Source organism: Petromyzon marinus, assembly GCF_048934315.1.
Source record: "Petromyzon marinus isolate PM22_M1 ecotype Great Lakes invasive population chromosome 78 unlocalized genomic scaffold, UKy_Petmar_22M1.pri1.0 chr78_unloc.1, whole genome shotgun sequence".
NCBI lineage: Eukaryota > Metazoa > Chordata > Hyperoartia > Petromyzontiformes > Petromyzontidae > Petromyzon > Petromyzon marinus.
Window position 1 is genome coordinate 112,899 of NW_027422625.1, and position 19,641 is coordinate 132,539.

General features: G+C 50.0%; 1 protein-coding gene across 9 annotated transcripts in view; it reads right to left on the reverse strand.

Annotated features, from left to right (window-relative positions):
• Positions 1-19,357, reverse strand: part of LOC116958482 (uncharacterized) — a 40,782-nt gene extending 21,425 nt beyond the window's left edge. For 3 of the 9 annotated variants that reach the window (XM_076058712.1, XM_076058707.1, XM_076058710.1), the window contains exon 1: positions 10,627-10,764. Coding sequence is in view for 3 of the 9 variants with exons in the window: in XM_076058714.1 (XP_075914829.1) it covers positions 14,109-15,036; positions 18,816-18,878; positions 19,060-19,076 (1,008 nt within the window). In the remaining 6 variants the exon portion in view is untranslated. The other 6 variants (XM_076058714.1, XM_076058715.1, XM_076058706.1 and 3 more) reach the window with 6 other exon arrangements.
• Positions 19,358-19,641: the final 284 nt, after the last annotated feature.

Here is a 19,641-nt window from a genome sequence, read left to right on the forward strand (position 1 = left end):
TACTTTTACGATGACCTTCAGACCGCAGCTCTTTCGCCAGCATTGCCTCTTAATACCTCTCACACCAGGGTTAATGGTATAGTTTTACAATATGGAGCATACTAGGGCCTCGCAGCTGTCTCTCTCCCCCTCCTCTGTTCCGACCATGGACGAACTCGTCCGTCTGAACGGAGCCCGTAGCTATCCGTGGTGCTGAAATTTGAGGGTAAGAATCCACCCATTTTTTCGCCATATAGCATTGTGATATATAACGACTTATTGTTGGTAGCTTAGCTGATTGGAGAATATAGAGTTTATTGATAACATGAAGGTAATTTATATTTTAGTTTTTATTGGTTCACTATATAGTACTGTGAATAGCTCAGATGTGTAGTCATTTCTGTGACCAGTCACTAGCTAATCACTCAGTTGTTTCAATGCTGGATTCGCCTAGTTATTTCAATGCTAAATTCTCCTGTTTGATTTGTACTAAGGGCCTCGGTGAATGTGTATGCTCTGACTTTAACGTAGCTATTTCTGCAGCAGGTACAAGCTCTATTTCTGCAGCAGGCGCTTTGTTCCTCTCACACAGCTTAAAGGCCGTATCTGAACGTGGCTCTTTCACTCCAGCGCTGTCCTACCAGACAGTCTCGCCCCCCTTCACCTGATGAAGGCCGCTTGTGTTGTGGCCGAAACGTCGTGAGAATATTATTGTGTTATTTTATTTTATCAATTTATTATTTTATTATCATTCTACGTGACTTTACCGAAAGAACCAAAGAAGATGAATCATTGCAGTCACGAAAGCTTTAAATCGAAATTTAACCACCACCACAACAACCACCACCACAACAACCACCACCACCACAGCAACCACCACAACAACCACCACAACAACAACCACCACCACAACAACCACCACCACAACAACCACCACAACCACCACCACAACAACCACCACAACAACCACGACAACAACCACCAGGACAACAACCACCACCACAACAACCACCACCACAACAACCACCACAACCACCACCACCACAACAACCACCACAACAACCACCACCACAACAACCACCACAACAACCACCACCACAACACCACCACAACAACCACCACCACAACCACCACCACAACAACCACCACAACCACCACAACAACCACCACCACAACAACCACCACAACCACCACAACAACCACCACCACAACAACCACCACCACAACAACCACCACAACAACCACCACAACAACCACCACCACAACAACCACCACAACAACCACCACCACAACAACCACGACCACAACAACCACCACCACAACAACCACCACAACAACCACCACAACAACCACCACCACAACAACCACCACCACAACAACCAGCACCACAACAACCACCACCACAACAACCACCACCACAACAACCACCACCACAACAACCGCCACCACAACAACCGCCACCACAACAACCAACACCACAACACCACCACCACAACAACCACAACAACCACCACCACAACAACCACCACAACCACCACCACAACACCACCACAACAACCACCACCACAACAACCACCACAACAACCACCACCACAACAACCACCACCACAACAACCACCACCACAACAACCACCACCACAACAACCACCACCACAACCACCACAACAACCACCACCACAACAACCACCACAACAACCACCACAACAACCACCACAACAACCACCACCACAACAACCACCACAACAACCACCACCACAACAACCACGACCACAACAACCACCACCACAACAACCACCACCACAACAACCACCACAACAACCACCACCACAACAACCACCACAACAACCACCACCACAACAACCACCACCACAACAACCACCACAACAACCACCACAACAACCACCACCACAACCACCACCACAACAACCGCCACCACAACAACCGCCACCACAACAACCACCACAACAACCACCACCACAACAACCACCACAACAACCACCACCACAACAACCAGCACCACAACAACCACCACAACAACCACCACAACAACCACCACCACAACAACCACCACAACAACCACCACCACAACAACCAAAACCACCACAACAACCAACACCACAACAACCACCACCACAACGACCACCACAACAACCACCACCACAACAACCACCACAACAACCATCACCACAACAACCACCACCACAACCACCACCACAACAACCACCACCACAACAACCACCACCACAACAACCACCACCACAACAACCGCCACAACAACCAACACCACCACAACAACCACCACAACAACCACCACCACAACAACCACCACCACAACAACCACCACCACAACCACCACCACAACAACCACAACCACCACCACAACAACCACCACAACAACCACCACCACAACAACCACCACAACAACCACCACCACAACAACCACCACAACAACCACCACCACAACAACCACCACCACAACCACCACCACAACCACCACCACAACAACCACCACAACAACCACCACCACAACAACCACCACCACAACAACCACCACCACAACAACCACCACCACAACAACCACCACCACAACAACCACCACAACAACCATCACCACAACAACCACCACCACAACCACCACCACAACAACCACCACCACAACAACCACCACAACAACCACCACCACAACAACCACCACAACCACCACCACGACAACAACCACCACAACAACCACCACCACAACAACCACCACAACAACCACCACCACAACAACCACCACAACAACCACCACAACAACCACCACAACAACCACCACCACAACCACCACCACAACAACCACCACCACAACCACCACCACAACCACCACCACAACAACCACCACAACAACCACCACAACAACCACCACCACAACCACCACCACAACAACCACCACAACCACCACCACCACAACAACCACCACAACAACCACCACAACAACCACCACCACAACCACCACCACAACAACCACCACAACCACCACCACAACAACCACCACAACAACCACCACAACAACCACCACAACAACCACCACAACCACCACAACAACCACCACCACAACAACCACCACCACAACAACCACCACAACAACCACCACAACAACCACCACAACAACCACCACAACAACCACCACCACAACAACCACGACCACAACAACCACCACCACAACAACCACCACCACAACAACCACCACAACAACCACCACCACAACAACCACCACCACAACAACCAGCACCACAACAACCACCACCACAACAACCACCACAACAACCACCACCACAACCGCCACCACAACAACCGCCACCACAACAACCGCCACCACAACAACCACCACCACAACACCACCACCACAACAACCACCACCACAACAACTACCACCACAACAACCACCACCACAACAACCACCACCACAACAACCACCACAACAACCACCACCACAACAACCACCACCACAACAACCACCACCACAACAACCACCACAACAACCACCACCACAACAACCACAACAACCACCACAACAACCACCACAACCACCACAACAACCACCACCACCACAACAACCACCACCACAACAACCACCACAACAACCACCACAACAACCACCACAACAACCACCACCACAACAACCACCACAACAACCACCACCACCACAACAACCACGACCACAACAACCACGACCACAACAACCACCACAACAACCACCACCACAACAACCACCACAACAACCACCACAACAACCACCACAACAACCACCACCACAACAACCACCACAACAACCACCACAACAACCACCACAACAACCACCACCACAACAACCACCACCACCACAACAACCACCACCACAACAACCGCCACCACAACAACCACCACAACAACCACCACCACAACAACCACCACAACAACCACCACCACAACAACCAGCACCACAACAACCACCACAACAACCACCACCACAACAACCGCCACCACAACAACCACCACCACAACAACCACCACCACAACAACCACCACCACAACAACCACCACCACAACAACCACCACCACAACAACCACCACCACAACAACCACCACCACAACAACCACCACCACAACAACCACCACCACAACAACCACCACAACAACCACCACAACAACCACCACCACAACAACCAAAACCACCACAACAACCAACACCACAACAACCACCACCACCACAACGACCACCACAACAACCACCACCACAACCACCACCACAACAACCACCACCACAACAACCACCACCACCACAACGACCACCACCACAACCACCACCACAACAACCACCACAACAACCATCACCACAACAACCACCACCACAACCACCACCACAACAACCACCACCACAACAACCACCACCACAACAACCACCACCACAACAACCACAACCACCACAACAACCACCACAACAACCACCACCACAACAACCACCACAACAACCACCACCACAACAACCACCACCACAACCACCACCACAACAACCACAACAACCACCACAACAACCACCACCATAACAACCACCACAACAACCACCACCACAACAACCACCACCACAACAACCACCACCACAACAACCACCACCACAACAACCACCACAACAACCACCACCACAACAACCACCACAACAACAACCACCACAACAACCACCACCACAACAACCAAAACCACCACAACCACCACAACCACCACCACAACAACCACCACCACAACAACCACCACCACAACCACCACCACAACAACCACCACCACAACCACCACCACAACAACCACCACCACAACAACCACCACAACAACCACCACAACAACCACCACCACAACAATCACCACAACAACCACCACCACAACAACCACGACCACAACAACCACCACCACAACAACCACCACCACAACAACCACCACAACAACCACCACCACAACAACCACCACCACAACAACCAGCACCACAACAACCACCACCACAACAACCACCACAACAACCACCACAACAACCGCCACCACAACAACCGCCACCACAACAACCGCCACCACAACAACCACCACCACAACACCACCACCACAACAACCACCACCACAACAACTACCACCACAACAACCATCACCACAACAACCACCACCACAACAACCACCACAACAACCACCACCACAACACCACCACAACAACCACCACCACAACAACCACCACCACAACAACCACCACAACAACCACCACCACAACAACCACCACAACAACCACCACAACAACCACCACAACCACCACAACAACCACCACCACAACAACCACCACCACAACAACCACCACAACAACCACCACCACAACAACCACCACAACAACCACCACCACAACAACCACCACAACAACCACCACCACAACAACCACGACCACAACAACCACCACCACAACAACCACCACCACAACAACCACCACAACAACCACCACCACAACAACCACCACAACAACCACCACCACAACAACCACCACAACAACCACCACAACAACCACCACAACAACCACCACCACAACAACCACCACCACAACAACCACCACAACAACCGCCACCACAACAACCACCACAACAACCACCACCACAACAACCACCACAACAACCACCACCACAACAACCAGCACCACAACAACCACCACAACAACCACCACCACAACAACCGCCACCACAACAACCACCACCACAACAACCACCACCACAACAACCACCACAACAACCACCACCACAACAACCACCACCACAACCACCACCACCACAACAACTACCACCACAACAACCACCACCACAACAACCACCACCACAACAACCACCACAACAACCACCACAACAACCAAAACCACCACAACAACCACCACCACAACAACCACCACCACAACAACCACCACCACCACAACGACCACCACCATAACCACCACCACCACCACAACAACCACCACAACAACCATCACCACAACAACCACCACCACAACCACCACCACAACAACCACCACCACAACAACCACCACCACAACAACCACCACCACAACAACCACAACCACCACCACAACAACCACCACAACAACCACCACCACAACAACCACCACAACAACCACCACCACAACAACCACCACCACAACCACCACCACCACAACCACCACAACAACCACCACAACAACCACCACCACCACAACAACCACCACAACAACCACCACCACAACAACCACCACCACAACAACCACCACCACAACAACCACCACAACAACCACCACCACAACAACCACCACAACAACCACCACCACAACAACCAAAACCACCACAACCACCACCACAACAACCACCACCACAACAACCACCACCACAACAACCACCACCACAACCACCACCACAACCACCACCACAACAACCACCACCACGACAACCTCCACCACGACAACAACCACCACCACAACAACCACCACAACAACCACCACCACAACAACCACCACAACAACAACCACCACAACAACCACCACCACAACAACCAAAACCACCACAACCACCACAACCACCACCACAACAACCACCACCACAACAACCACCACCACAACCACCACCACAACAACCACCACCACAACAACCACCACAACAACCACCACAACAACCACCACCACAACAACCACCACAACAACCACCACCACAACAACCACGACCACAACAACCACCACCACAACAACCACCACCACAACAACCACCACAACAACCACCACCACAACAACCACCACAACAACCAGCACCACAACAACCACCACCACAACAACCACCACAACAACCACCACCACAACAACCGCCACCACAACAACCGCCACCACAACAACCGCCACCACAACAACCACCACCACAACACCACCACCACAACAACCACCACCACAACAACTACCACCACAACAACCACCACCACAACAACCACCACCACAACAACCACCACAACAACCACCACCACAACACCACCACAACAACCACCACCACAACAACCACCACCACAACAACCACCACAACAACCACCACCACAACAACCACCACAACAACCACCACAACAACCACCACAACCACCACAACAACCACCACCACCACAACAACCACCACCACAACAACCACCACAACAACCACCACCACAACAACCACCACAACAACCACCACCACAACAACCACGACCACAACAACCACCACCACAACAACCACCACCACAACAACCACCACAACAACCACCACCACAACAACCACCACAACAACCACCACCACAACAACCACCACAACAACCACCACAACAACCACCACCACAACAACCACCACCACAACAACCACCACCACAACAACCGCCACAACAACCACCACAACAACCACCACCACAACAACCACCACAACAACCACCACCACAACAACCAGCACCACAACAACCACCACAACAACCACCACCACAACAACCGCCACCACAACAACCACCACCACAACAACCACCACCACAACAACCACCACCACAACAACCACCACAACAACCACCACCACAACAACCACCACCACAACAACCACCACCACAACAACCACCACCACAACAACTACCACCACAACAACCACCACCACAACAACCACCACCACAACAACCACCACAACAACCACCACAACAACCACCACCACAACAACCAAAACCACCACAACAACCACCACCACAACAACCACCACCACCACAACGACCACCACCACAACCACCACCACAACAACCACCACAACAACCATCACCACAACAACCACCACCACAACAACCACCACCACAACAACCACCACCACAACAACCACCACCACAACAACCACAACCACCACCACAACAACCACCACAACAACCACCACCACAACAACCACCACAACAACCACCACCACAACAACCACCACCACAACCACCACCACCACAACCACCACAACAACCACCACAACAACCACCACCACCACAACAACCAAAACCACCACAACCACCACCACAACAACCACCACCACAACAACCACCACCACAACAACCACCACCACAACAACCACCACAACAACCACCACCACAACAACCACCACAACAACAACCACCACAACAACCACCACCACAACAACCAAAACCACCACAACCACCACCACAACAACCACCACCACAACAACCGCCACCACAACAACCACCACAACAACCACCACCACAACAACCACCACAACAACCACCACCACAACAACCAGCACCACAACAACCACCACAACAACCACCACCACAACAACCGCCACCACAACAACCACCACCACAACAACCAAAACCACAACCACCACAACCACCACCACAACAACCACCACCACAACAACCACCACCACAACAACCACCACCACAACAACCACCACCACAACAACCACCACAACAACCACCACCACAACAACCAAAACCACCACAACAACCACCACCACAACAACCACCACCACCACAACGACCACCACCACAACCACCACCACAACAACCACCACAACAACCATCACCACAACAACCACCACCACAACCACCACCACAACAACCACCACCACAACAACCACCACCACAACAACCACCACCACAACAACCACAACCACCACCACAACAACCACCACAACAACCACCACCACAACAACCACCACAACAACCACCACCACAACAACCACCACCACAACCACCACCACCACAACCACCACAACAACCACCACAACAACCACCACCACAACAACCACCACAACAACCACCACCACAACAACCACCACCACAACAACCACCACCACAACAACCACCACCACAACAACCACCACAACAACCACCACCACAACAACCACAACAACAACCACCACAACAACCACCACCACAACAACCAAAACCACAACCACCACAACCACCACCACAACAACCACCACAACAACCACCACCACAACCACCACCACAACAACCACCACAACAACCACCACCACAACAACCACCACAACAACCACCACAACAACCACCACCACAACAACCACCACAACAACCACCACCACAACAACCACGACCACAACAACCACCACAACAACCACCACCACAACAACCACCACAACAACCACCACCACAACAACCACCACCACAACAACCAGCACCACAACAACCACCACCACAACAACCACCACAACAACCACCACCACAACAACCGCCACCACAACAACCGCCACCACAACAACCGCCACCACAACAACCACCACCACAACACCACCACCACAACAACCACCACCACAACAACTACCACCACAACAACCACCACCACAACAACCACCACCACAACAACCACCACAACAACCACCACCACAACACCACCACAACAACCACCACCACAACAACCACCACCACAACAACCACCACAACAACCACCACCACAACAACCACCACAACAACCACCACAACAACCACCACAACCACCACAACAACCACCACCACCACAACAACCACCACCACAACAACCACCACAACAACCACCACCACAACAACCACCACAACAACCACCACCACAACAACCACGACCACAACAACCACCACCACAACAACCACCACCACAACAACCACCACAACAACCACCACCACAACAACCACCACAACAACCACCACCACAACAACCACCACAACAACCACCACAACAACCACCACAACAACCACCACCACAACAACCACCACCACAACAACCACCACCACAACAACCGCCACCACAACAACCACCACAACAACCACCACCACAACCACCACAACAACCACCACCACAACAACCAGCACCACAACAACCACCACAACAACCACCACCACAACAACCGCCACCACAACAACCACCACCACAACAACCACCACCACAACAACCACCACCACAACAACCACCACCACAACAACCACCACCACAACAACCACCACCACAACAACCACCACCACAACAACTACCACCACAACAACCACCACCACAACAACCACCACCACAACAACCACCACAACAACCACCACCACAACAACCAAAACCACCACAACAACCACCACCACAACAACCACCACCACCACAACGACCACCACCACAACCACCACCACCACAACAACCACCACAACAACCATCACCACAACAACCACCACCACAACCACCACCACAACAACCACCACCACAACAACCACCACAACAACCACCACCACAACAACCACCACCACAACCACCACCACCACAACCACCACAACAACCACCACAACAACCACCACCACAACAACCACCACAACAACCACCACCACAACAACCACCACCACAACAACCACCACCACAACAACCACCACCACAACAACCACCACAACAACCACCACCACAACAACCACCACAACAACAACCACAACAACCACCACCACAACAACCAAAACCACCACAACCACCACCACAACAACCACCACCACAACAACCACCACCACAACAACCACCACCACAACCACCACCACAACAACCACCACCACAACAACCACCACCACGACAACCTCCACCACGACAACAACCACCACCACAACAACCACCACTACAACCACCACCACAACCGCGATGAGAATTCTCACCTCGGATTTCTGTGCACGGGCGGAGCAGCAGCTTCCTGTTATCTCGTGACGTCACGCGGCAGCAGGCGGTGACATGACGTCACTGATGGGGAACGATAACACTCCCCTCCCACAATGAGCGGCTCCTACGTAAATAAATTATGTTAATGCTCCCGGCTCATGTAAAAGGGTGGGGCGTGGGTTCTGGACCCGTCGCGACGGCTTTCACGAATACATTTTGTTAATGAGCTCTCGCTCATTAACATGTCACCAGGCGTAGCTTTGCCCAAATAAGGATTGGCACCGGAACAGAAATCGGCAGCGGCCGAACGGAGACGTCACGCTCAAGAGAGCGGTGTTCGGGGGTGGCTGACATGACGTCACTAGCAAGGCCTACCTCCCCCTGGCGTTTGACGCCGATGAGGTCACGCTGAGCGGTGACGTCAGAGAGCGGGGTCAGAGTTAAAGTTTGTTGACAGAAGGGGAGCGGTGTTGAGCGCTGCGCTCCGCTCCCGACCAGCCGAGTTCCATTCCCGCTCGTGGCCAACACCGCCAGTGACGATTTTCTGAACCGGTCCTGAGCCTCCCCTACGTCGACTCAGCCTCAAACGAGTACCCGGTGCGGTGTGTAAACATCGCCACTATGGAGACAAAGGCGGCCGGGCGTGGTGCTGGCCACCCACCCACTCGTGTGCCGTCCCACCCTTAATAGGTGCTCGCTAACTGCACTTGCCCCAACATTCTGTGCAGGCTATACGGGGGATCTTTGTGTGTTGGGAGCAAGTTTGAGTGGCGTGTAGCTGTGGGAGCTGAACGGGCGCCTGCTGCTACTGACAGTCGTTGACTACAGTTGGACAGACGCTGATAGACAGACACAGACAGACAAGACAGGCGGACAAAAACAGACAAGAGGATCACAGAGACAGAGAGACACAGGCAGAGAGAGACACAGAGGCGAACAGAGACACAGACATGTTGAATCGAACAAACTTAACTCGCCCAGTCGTTCTAGTTTATATTTATTTAATTGTGTGTGGTGTGTACGTGTAAGCAATGTGGGATATTGATGTACACAGATATGAACAAGACCAGCAGACAAGACGTCTTTCAGACTCTTTGGTTCTTTCGGTAAAGTCACGCAGGTAGAAAAAATAAATAAAATAATAAATCACGACGTTTCGATCGCAACACGAGCGGTCGTCCTCAGGCGAAAACATCCAGACATTGTCGCGTCAGAAGTCACGTGAGCTACGTCACGTGACTAAGATAAGGTGACCCCCCTCCCCACACCGTGACTCGCCCCGCTAAGCTGAGCATCGTTTTAATGCGGTGGGCTCACGCGAAATTGATTTCTGTAAGACGAAGGTACTTCCAAAACCCACTGGCTACACTCTTTTATGTAAGTGTTGTGTCCTTAACCAACCACACGGAGACATCTGGTTGGGGCAACGCGTTTATTATAACTTTCGAACTCGGCTCTACACACTACTGTAACACGAAGGGGTAAGGCCCCTTCCACACGATAGTCTCCGGGAGTGACAGCCTCCCTTCTATCGCAGCCTGCACACTCCGGGCTCTGCTACCCACGGGTCCCTTAGCCCGGCGTTAAGGGAAGATTGGACGACCCGTCCCAGCCAGGGTACGGGAGCTCACCCCTGGTCCGCTACAACCCGGCTCTAACAAGAGCCTCGGTTGAGGGTCCCCAGGTTCTGGTCCAGTCTTCAGGTCTTCGGATGTCTTCAGGCTTGAGTTGGTGAACACTGCCCGGCCCGTCCAGAGGGCCGGCCTTTTATCACCAGGTCGGGGTCACCCATCCCCTCCTGACCCCCCCCCCCTCCCAGAACCTTCTGGAAGGTCTAATCTTAAGGGGCCTTAGGGGACAGGTGGGGGGTCAGGGGTGTTAGTCTCTGGTCACGGGGGGGGGGGCCAGGGGTTTAACCTTTGGTCGACCCCTACGCCCCTCGCTCTCTCTCTCGGCTGCTCCCTGTTGACCCGTGAACGTGGTGGCAGGTCAGCTTACAGCGCCTTATGGCACTTACGCACAACTTCGTGACGAACGCTGCACATTCCGTCGTTTTCATGCAGGGGGCGCTGCAAACATACGCGCCCCCTGCATGAACGACGGAGGCGCAGGGACAGACGTTCGATCGCGTTGAAATCGATCTGGAGACGGTGGTCTTCTCGCACGGCCAGCTCTGTGTCACCTCATCTCGATCCCGCGATCCCAACCAGGTGAAAGTCCGCATAGAACCGAACCCCCGGCAAGGCTATCTACTTAAAGACGAGAGAAAATTCACACGAATGTCGTTTTCAATTAAGTCTTCCAGATGTAAAATTATATAAGCTTTTAATTAAGAAATAAAATTATCTAATTCAAAAAATAATGCAATTCAAAGTTGTTTCATTTTCAAACTTCAAAACGGAGCATCGGGAGCTTGCGTGGAGGCGTCGTTCGTGTGCAATTCTTTTCGTGACTTTCCTGGCCCAAGGCCATAAATAGTTGAGGGGCGCCGCAGGCGGTCAGGCTTGCTTCAACCCTTGGTTGTGAACATCCAGACGTTAATCAGCAAGGACCATTTCTAGTCCTAATTCAACAAAATCTATGTCAACACGTAATACTAAATGATAATTCGTGTTGTAGAGAATGTATCTCCTCTACGCGTAACTTTTGAGTGGTATGCCTTGTAACTGATGAATGATCCGAGTGTGCTCCATATTTCAAAGACAATGAGTTGCTCCAGAGGGAGATGCTTCCTGAAAACACAAAAATACCCTCTGACCTGTATCACAAGAACAATGAGCCTCACCTGAGTTATCTGTACAGGTTACTTTCAAAACACACACTTTGTCCTAACATCACTTAATCAATGTTTGACCCTTACAGACAAAATGTTACATGTACGCACACAATCAGACAAGTATTCATTCTAAATGATTCACAGGAATATTAACAAAATTTAATTACTGCAGTGAAATATACTGCATCAGGTTACATCGTACTAACAAGAAGCTATTTAAAAAAATACGCACCGTCTGCTTAACAGTGTATGTACAACATACTATTGCGCCATTCAAAATGAGTAGGCCATTGCATGCTGGTGTCTCGGTCAAAATTTAGCAAATTCTAAACATTAACTCCACAACTGAGATGCCACATCAACCATCGCCCCCGACAGACAGGCTCTTGTCCACATACAGGCCGGTGCAGGGCCACCACCTTGTGCCACACAGGGGCAGCTGCTAGTTGGGGATGCTCTTTGAGTATTTGAGACGAGATACGATACAAAACTACAAATTGCCAAATGCAATTATTAAAACCTTGTGAATGCTTGGGAGCTTATTGGCTCTCACTCCGGGTTAGAGATCTACCCAACCTACAGGTCCACAAAGACTGGCCGCTCTTACCCTGCAGGTTGAACCAGGAATTGAGTGTTCAACTTCACATGATTGTCATTAAAGGCCTGTGACAAAGGTGCATCTATTGGAGCGGCATCGTCTCTGGCTTACACATCTACCGGGTCTCCATTTAACTTTGTATTGTCTAGGAAGTCCACCCACACCTCCACTTCCACAAACTGCTGGGAGTTGCCTCGCTCTGCCTCACAGTCAGAATTCTCCTCCTGCTTCACGTTGCCTCCATCGATGTGAAGGTCCAATTTTGGAGTTGAATCTTCATCTTCACATTTTACCCTCACTTCTTCACATTTCACCTTCACCTCTTCACATTCAACCTCGATACCTTTAAAAGTTTCCAAGCTGGGATATTCTTCCGGTTCTTGTTTCATGAGGGATGGGCTCATTGCGGCACTTTGACTTTCACAAGCTGATTGCAGACTCCACTCCTTGTGGATCTTCTCATGCTTGTGTGTTCTCTGGTGTACTTGAAGATTTGATGAACGTGCAAACACCATCCCGCACGGAGTGCACCTGAAGGGTTTCTCTACCGTGTGTGTTCTTTGGTGTGTTACAAGAGTAGATGAATGTGCAAACGCCTTCCCACACACACTGCACTTGAAGGGTTTCTCTCCCGTGTGTCTTCTCTGGTGTGTTACAAGAGAAGATGAATGTGCAAACGCCTTCCTACACACACTGCACTTGAAGGGTTTCTCTCCCGTGTGTGTTCTCCGGTGTGCTACAAGAGAAGATGGATCTGAAAACGCCTTCCCACACACACTGCACTTGAAGGGTTTTTCTCCCGTGTGCGTTCTCTGGTGTGTTACAAGAGTAGATGACTGTGCAAACGCATTCCCACACACACTGCACTTGAAGGGTTTCTCTCCCGTGTGAGTTCTCTGGTGCCGTGTCAAATGTTCAGTACGATCCGTGCTGTATGCACACCGGTCGCATTGTTGCCTTTTTGCACCGAGCTGCGCCGAGTGCCTTTGCTCCATCAGACCAATTCTGCAGAGGAAGCGAAAGAGGAAGCAACAGCTGCAGACAGAAAAAATAATATATCCACACCATCTACACATCAGTATCGATGCACAGAGGAATGCATACACATAGTCATACGTGACAACATGTCTATATTCATATACAGTTGTCCCTCACTATAACGCGGTTCACCTTTCGCGGCCTCGCTGTTTCGCGGATTTTTTTTAGTGTAATTTTGCATGCTTTTTTTTCTTGCGTACAGTATGAACGCGCATTGTGTTCGGCGTCCTGATTGGCTAAGGGAGAACCGCACATGTGTTCTGCGTCCTGATTAGCTAAGGGAGTACAGAATGCGTTCGGCTAGCCAGATTTACATAAATGTTCAATCGCTAGCAGTGTGACTCTGAAGTGCTGTATGTTTGCAAGTTTTCTACCCGAAAAAACCCATAATGTCGATGAAACGAACTGCAAGGAAAAAGGCACCTGCGGTCGCACCCAAAAGGCAGAGGAAGATGCTAACCATCGCAGAAAAAGTTGAACTTCTGGACATGCTAAAGGAAGGTAGAAGTTACGCGGCTGTAGGGCACCATTATGGAATAAATGAATCTTTGGTTCGTTACATAAAGGAGGAAAATAACATAAGGACGACAGCAGCAATAAGTTTTAACAGGGATGCAAAAAGGGTTGTAACTGTCCGCATCAAGGCCATCGTAAGGATGGAGTCTGCTTTAGCTCTGTGGATCAGTGACAGAAGGAAAAAGAACATTCCGCTGGACACCAACATCATCCGCACAAAAGCTAAAAAACTTTATGAAACCTTTGCTGACAGCGAGGAGCAAGATGATGCGGAGCCCGGGCCATCAAAGAGTGCTTTTCACGCAGAACCAAGCCCGTTTAATGCCAGCAAGGGCTGGTTTGACAAATTCCAGCAACGCTTTGGACTTAAAAGTGTTTCTCTGCATGGAGAGGCCGCCTCTGCAAATACCACTGGAGCAGAGGCATACGTGAACAAATGTAAAGTGATCATCGAGGAAGGGGGATATAAGCCTGAACAAGTTTTTAATATGGATGAGACAGGCTTATTTTGGAAACGAATGCCCTTTCGCACCTTTATAATGCAGGACAAAGCCAAAGCCTCTGGATTTAAAGCCCAAAAAGATCGTGTGACTCTGGTTATGTGTGTAAATGCTGCGGGCTTTATGATAAAACCAGGGCTTATTTATAGGTCAAAAAATCCGAGAGCCCTAAAAAACCAAAATAAGAATACATTGCCCGTTTACTGGATGCACAACGCAAAGGCTTGGATGACAAAAGTGCTCAATCTGTATTGGTTCCAACATTGTTTCATTCCGAAAGTCAAGCGTTACTTGAGAGGAAAAGGACTGGATTTTAAAGTGCTTCTGCTCGTGGACAACGCCGGAGGCCACGCTGATGATTTGTCGTATGATGGTGTGCAAATTGAATTTCTCCCGCCAAACACCACACCGCTGATTCAGCCCTTGGACCAAGGCATCATCCGCGCTTTCAAAGCGCTCTATACGCGCAACACCCTGCAGCATCTTGTTGAGGCTATGGACTCGGATTAAGATTTCTCACTAAAAGCCTCCTGGCATGAATACACCATTGCATCATGTCTCCAAAACATTCAGAGGGCCATTCATGAGATGAAAACTGAAACTTTAAATGTCTGCTGGAAAAAACTGTGGCCAGAGGCAGTGCACAACCCCACCGGATGCTCTCTTGATGAGATCCATCACTCTGCGGTAGATACAGCTGTGAATCTGGCTAAACAGCTTGGGGGAGATGGCTTTAATGATATGACTCCCGATGACATTAATGCCCTGATTGATGCCCACTCACAACCGCTGACTGATGAAGACCTGGCAGAGATGACAAAGCCACCAAGTGAGGATGATGGAGAAGAGGAAGAAGAGGACACAAGTGTTGATAAAGAGGAGGAGGATGGACTAACACTTGATCGCTTGGCAACCATGGTGAGAATGGCCACTGAACTTCAGAGAGCTGCGCAAGAATGGGACCCTTTGATGTTCCGTTCATTACAGTTTTCAAATATAATCGAAGGTGGCATGTCTGTTTATAAGAATCTTCTGACCCAGAAGAAAAAAACAGCGCCAACAACTACCCATAACTATGTTCTGCACTCGGAAAAAACACCTGCAACAAGGCCTTCAGAGGAAAAAGACGTTACAGCGGAGCGGCGCCAGGACAAAGAGGCACCTTCAGAGGAGCTGTGAAATACGCGAGCTACTGGTAATAATTTATGTGTCAAACCTCGTAGATTGATCATTAAAATTTAATTTGTTAAAAATGTTTGGGCTTGAAAACAGGTTTTGATCTTTGGTTTCATTTACTAATATTGTACTTATTTTTTTAAATCTGCGAAAGTTTGAACTTTGAGAGTGTTTAAATAAGAGAGAAATGTGAGAAAATGTTAATGCCTATCTGAGAAAAGTGTATATAAGTGTGTGGTTAGGGGTTTTATGGCCTAAAACATGTATAATTGTAAAAAATAAAGCTGATTACTTCACAGATTTCATCTATTGCGGGTTATTTTTAGAACTTATCCCCCACGATAAACGGACCACTATATTCATAATATAGTGAAGAAGTGTCCCAAATTCATCACACGGGCTGTTAAGGCACACAATGAGAGGGCAAATGTCACAAACGTGCCTGGAAGCCCTCGTGTCTTCAAAATGAATGTTAACCCAAAACTCAGAGCACACAATTTCGGCTGTCTGGCTTCAAAAGGAATATTTATGAAAACTAAATTCAGCTGACATAGCAAAGGGTATGGAAATAATACTATTTGTGTTATGCATAAATTAATGTTCAATTGCAACTTAGAGGTGTGAAGCCAGGCACAGATGTCCTTGAATGCTGGGATGAACAGTTCTGACTTCAGCTGCACGTGTGCTGTGATAACTTCCTGACTACATTCTTACAAAGAGTTGCAGAGGAAAACAAAAAATAAACAACCGTTTTGATATAACCTCCGTGCTCAATAGAGTTAAGACTTTACTGCAAATACAAACTTGACTCTGTCACGCACTCAGAGGTGGAGCGAGGATTTTCAGGTAGGGGGGGGCGACCCCTCCAGCAATGAAAAATGATAGGAGTTGTTAGTAAGGAGTTGGTAAGGAGTTGTTGATAAGGAGTTGTTAGTAACTAAGGATTTGTCCCTTGCTTTTTATTGGACGCGTGTGATCGGCATCGCGCTCGCTGAAGGTGTTTGCCATCAGGGAAGTCGTGTACTGTATACGCAACTGCGCACAATTCTGCAAGTTGCTTGTAACTGCTTTGCCGTTACTTATTGCCAATTATGGACTCGGACTGTTGTCCTATCATAGAGTCCCTGGCACGTAATAATATGCCACACGGTGGCAGTGGGGGTCGCAAAACGCTGATTTATCTATATTTATAAAAGGGAAATGTGTGAATTTGTGTCTGTTTGAAATGTTCAGCATACTTCCCAACATGCAACAAACTTGAAATTTGGCATGTGGGTAGCTTCCAGACTGGACATTTTAAATTCATCCAAGACAAGAATCCAGGTCCCGGAAGAAGCCGGGTAGTGAAGCGAGTTACTAATAAACCCCAATGATCCGATCGGATCGTTGGGGGAACACGTGCCACCCCACCCCCACTGGCTCCACCACTGTCACGCACTGGCATGGTTCACAGGTGGTGGTATGTTCAGACCCACGCCTGGCCACCTTCACCTGCTCAGAATTAATGCTTCCTCACTCCACCAAGTAGAGTGAACACCGCCAAGCGCCCAGAGTGAACACCGCCACGCTGTTGACGAGCCTCACCTTGTGTTGTGGGCAGGTCGCTTCTGAAAACAAAAGCGGTACAGCAGCTCAAGCGGGCTTGGCCTGGTAAAAAAAAAGAATGAAATAAAAACTGCGTGAATATTAAAAAGTAAAACAAAGTGACAAAGTGGCGAGCCGTGTGAAGACAAATTAAACTTAAGCGAGAGAATTGAAGCAAACGCGATCAGGCGAGGGCAGGAGGCAAGGCCCCGCTTGGCTAGGCCCCGCGCTGTAAAGTTCCAACCTGGACATCGCTTCCATGCTCGCTGCTACTCAATTGACATCCCTACGAGATGGAGAGCGAGGCTCTACCTCGGTAAACAACAAGCACCACCACCACAACAACTACCACAACCACCACAACCGCGATGAGAATTTCTCACCTCGGATTTCAGTGCACGGGCGGAGCAGCAGCTTCCTGTTATCTCGTGACGTCACGCGGCAGCAGGAGGTGACATGACGTCACTTATGGGGAACGATGACACTCCCCTCCCACAATGAGCGGCTCCTACGTGAATAAATTATGTTAATGAGCCAGGCCCAGTTGTAGAGGGATGGGGCGTGGGTGCTGACCACGTCGCGACGGCTTTCACGAATTTATTATGTTAATGAGCGAGCAGTCACCGGGCGTAGCGTGCGTACACTGTGTGTGTACACTGTGTGTGTGTATATATACTGTGTGTAAACACTGTGTGTACACACTGTGTGTGTCCGTGTACACACTGTGTGTGTGTGTGTACACTGTGTGTGTACACTGTGTGTGTACGTGTACACACTGTGTGTGTGTGTGGGGGGGCCGAGCCTCCACGCAGATTGAGGCGAGCCG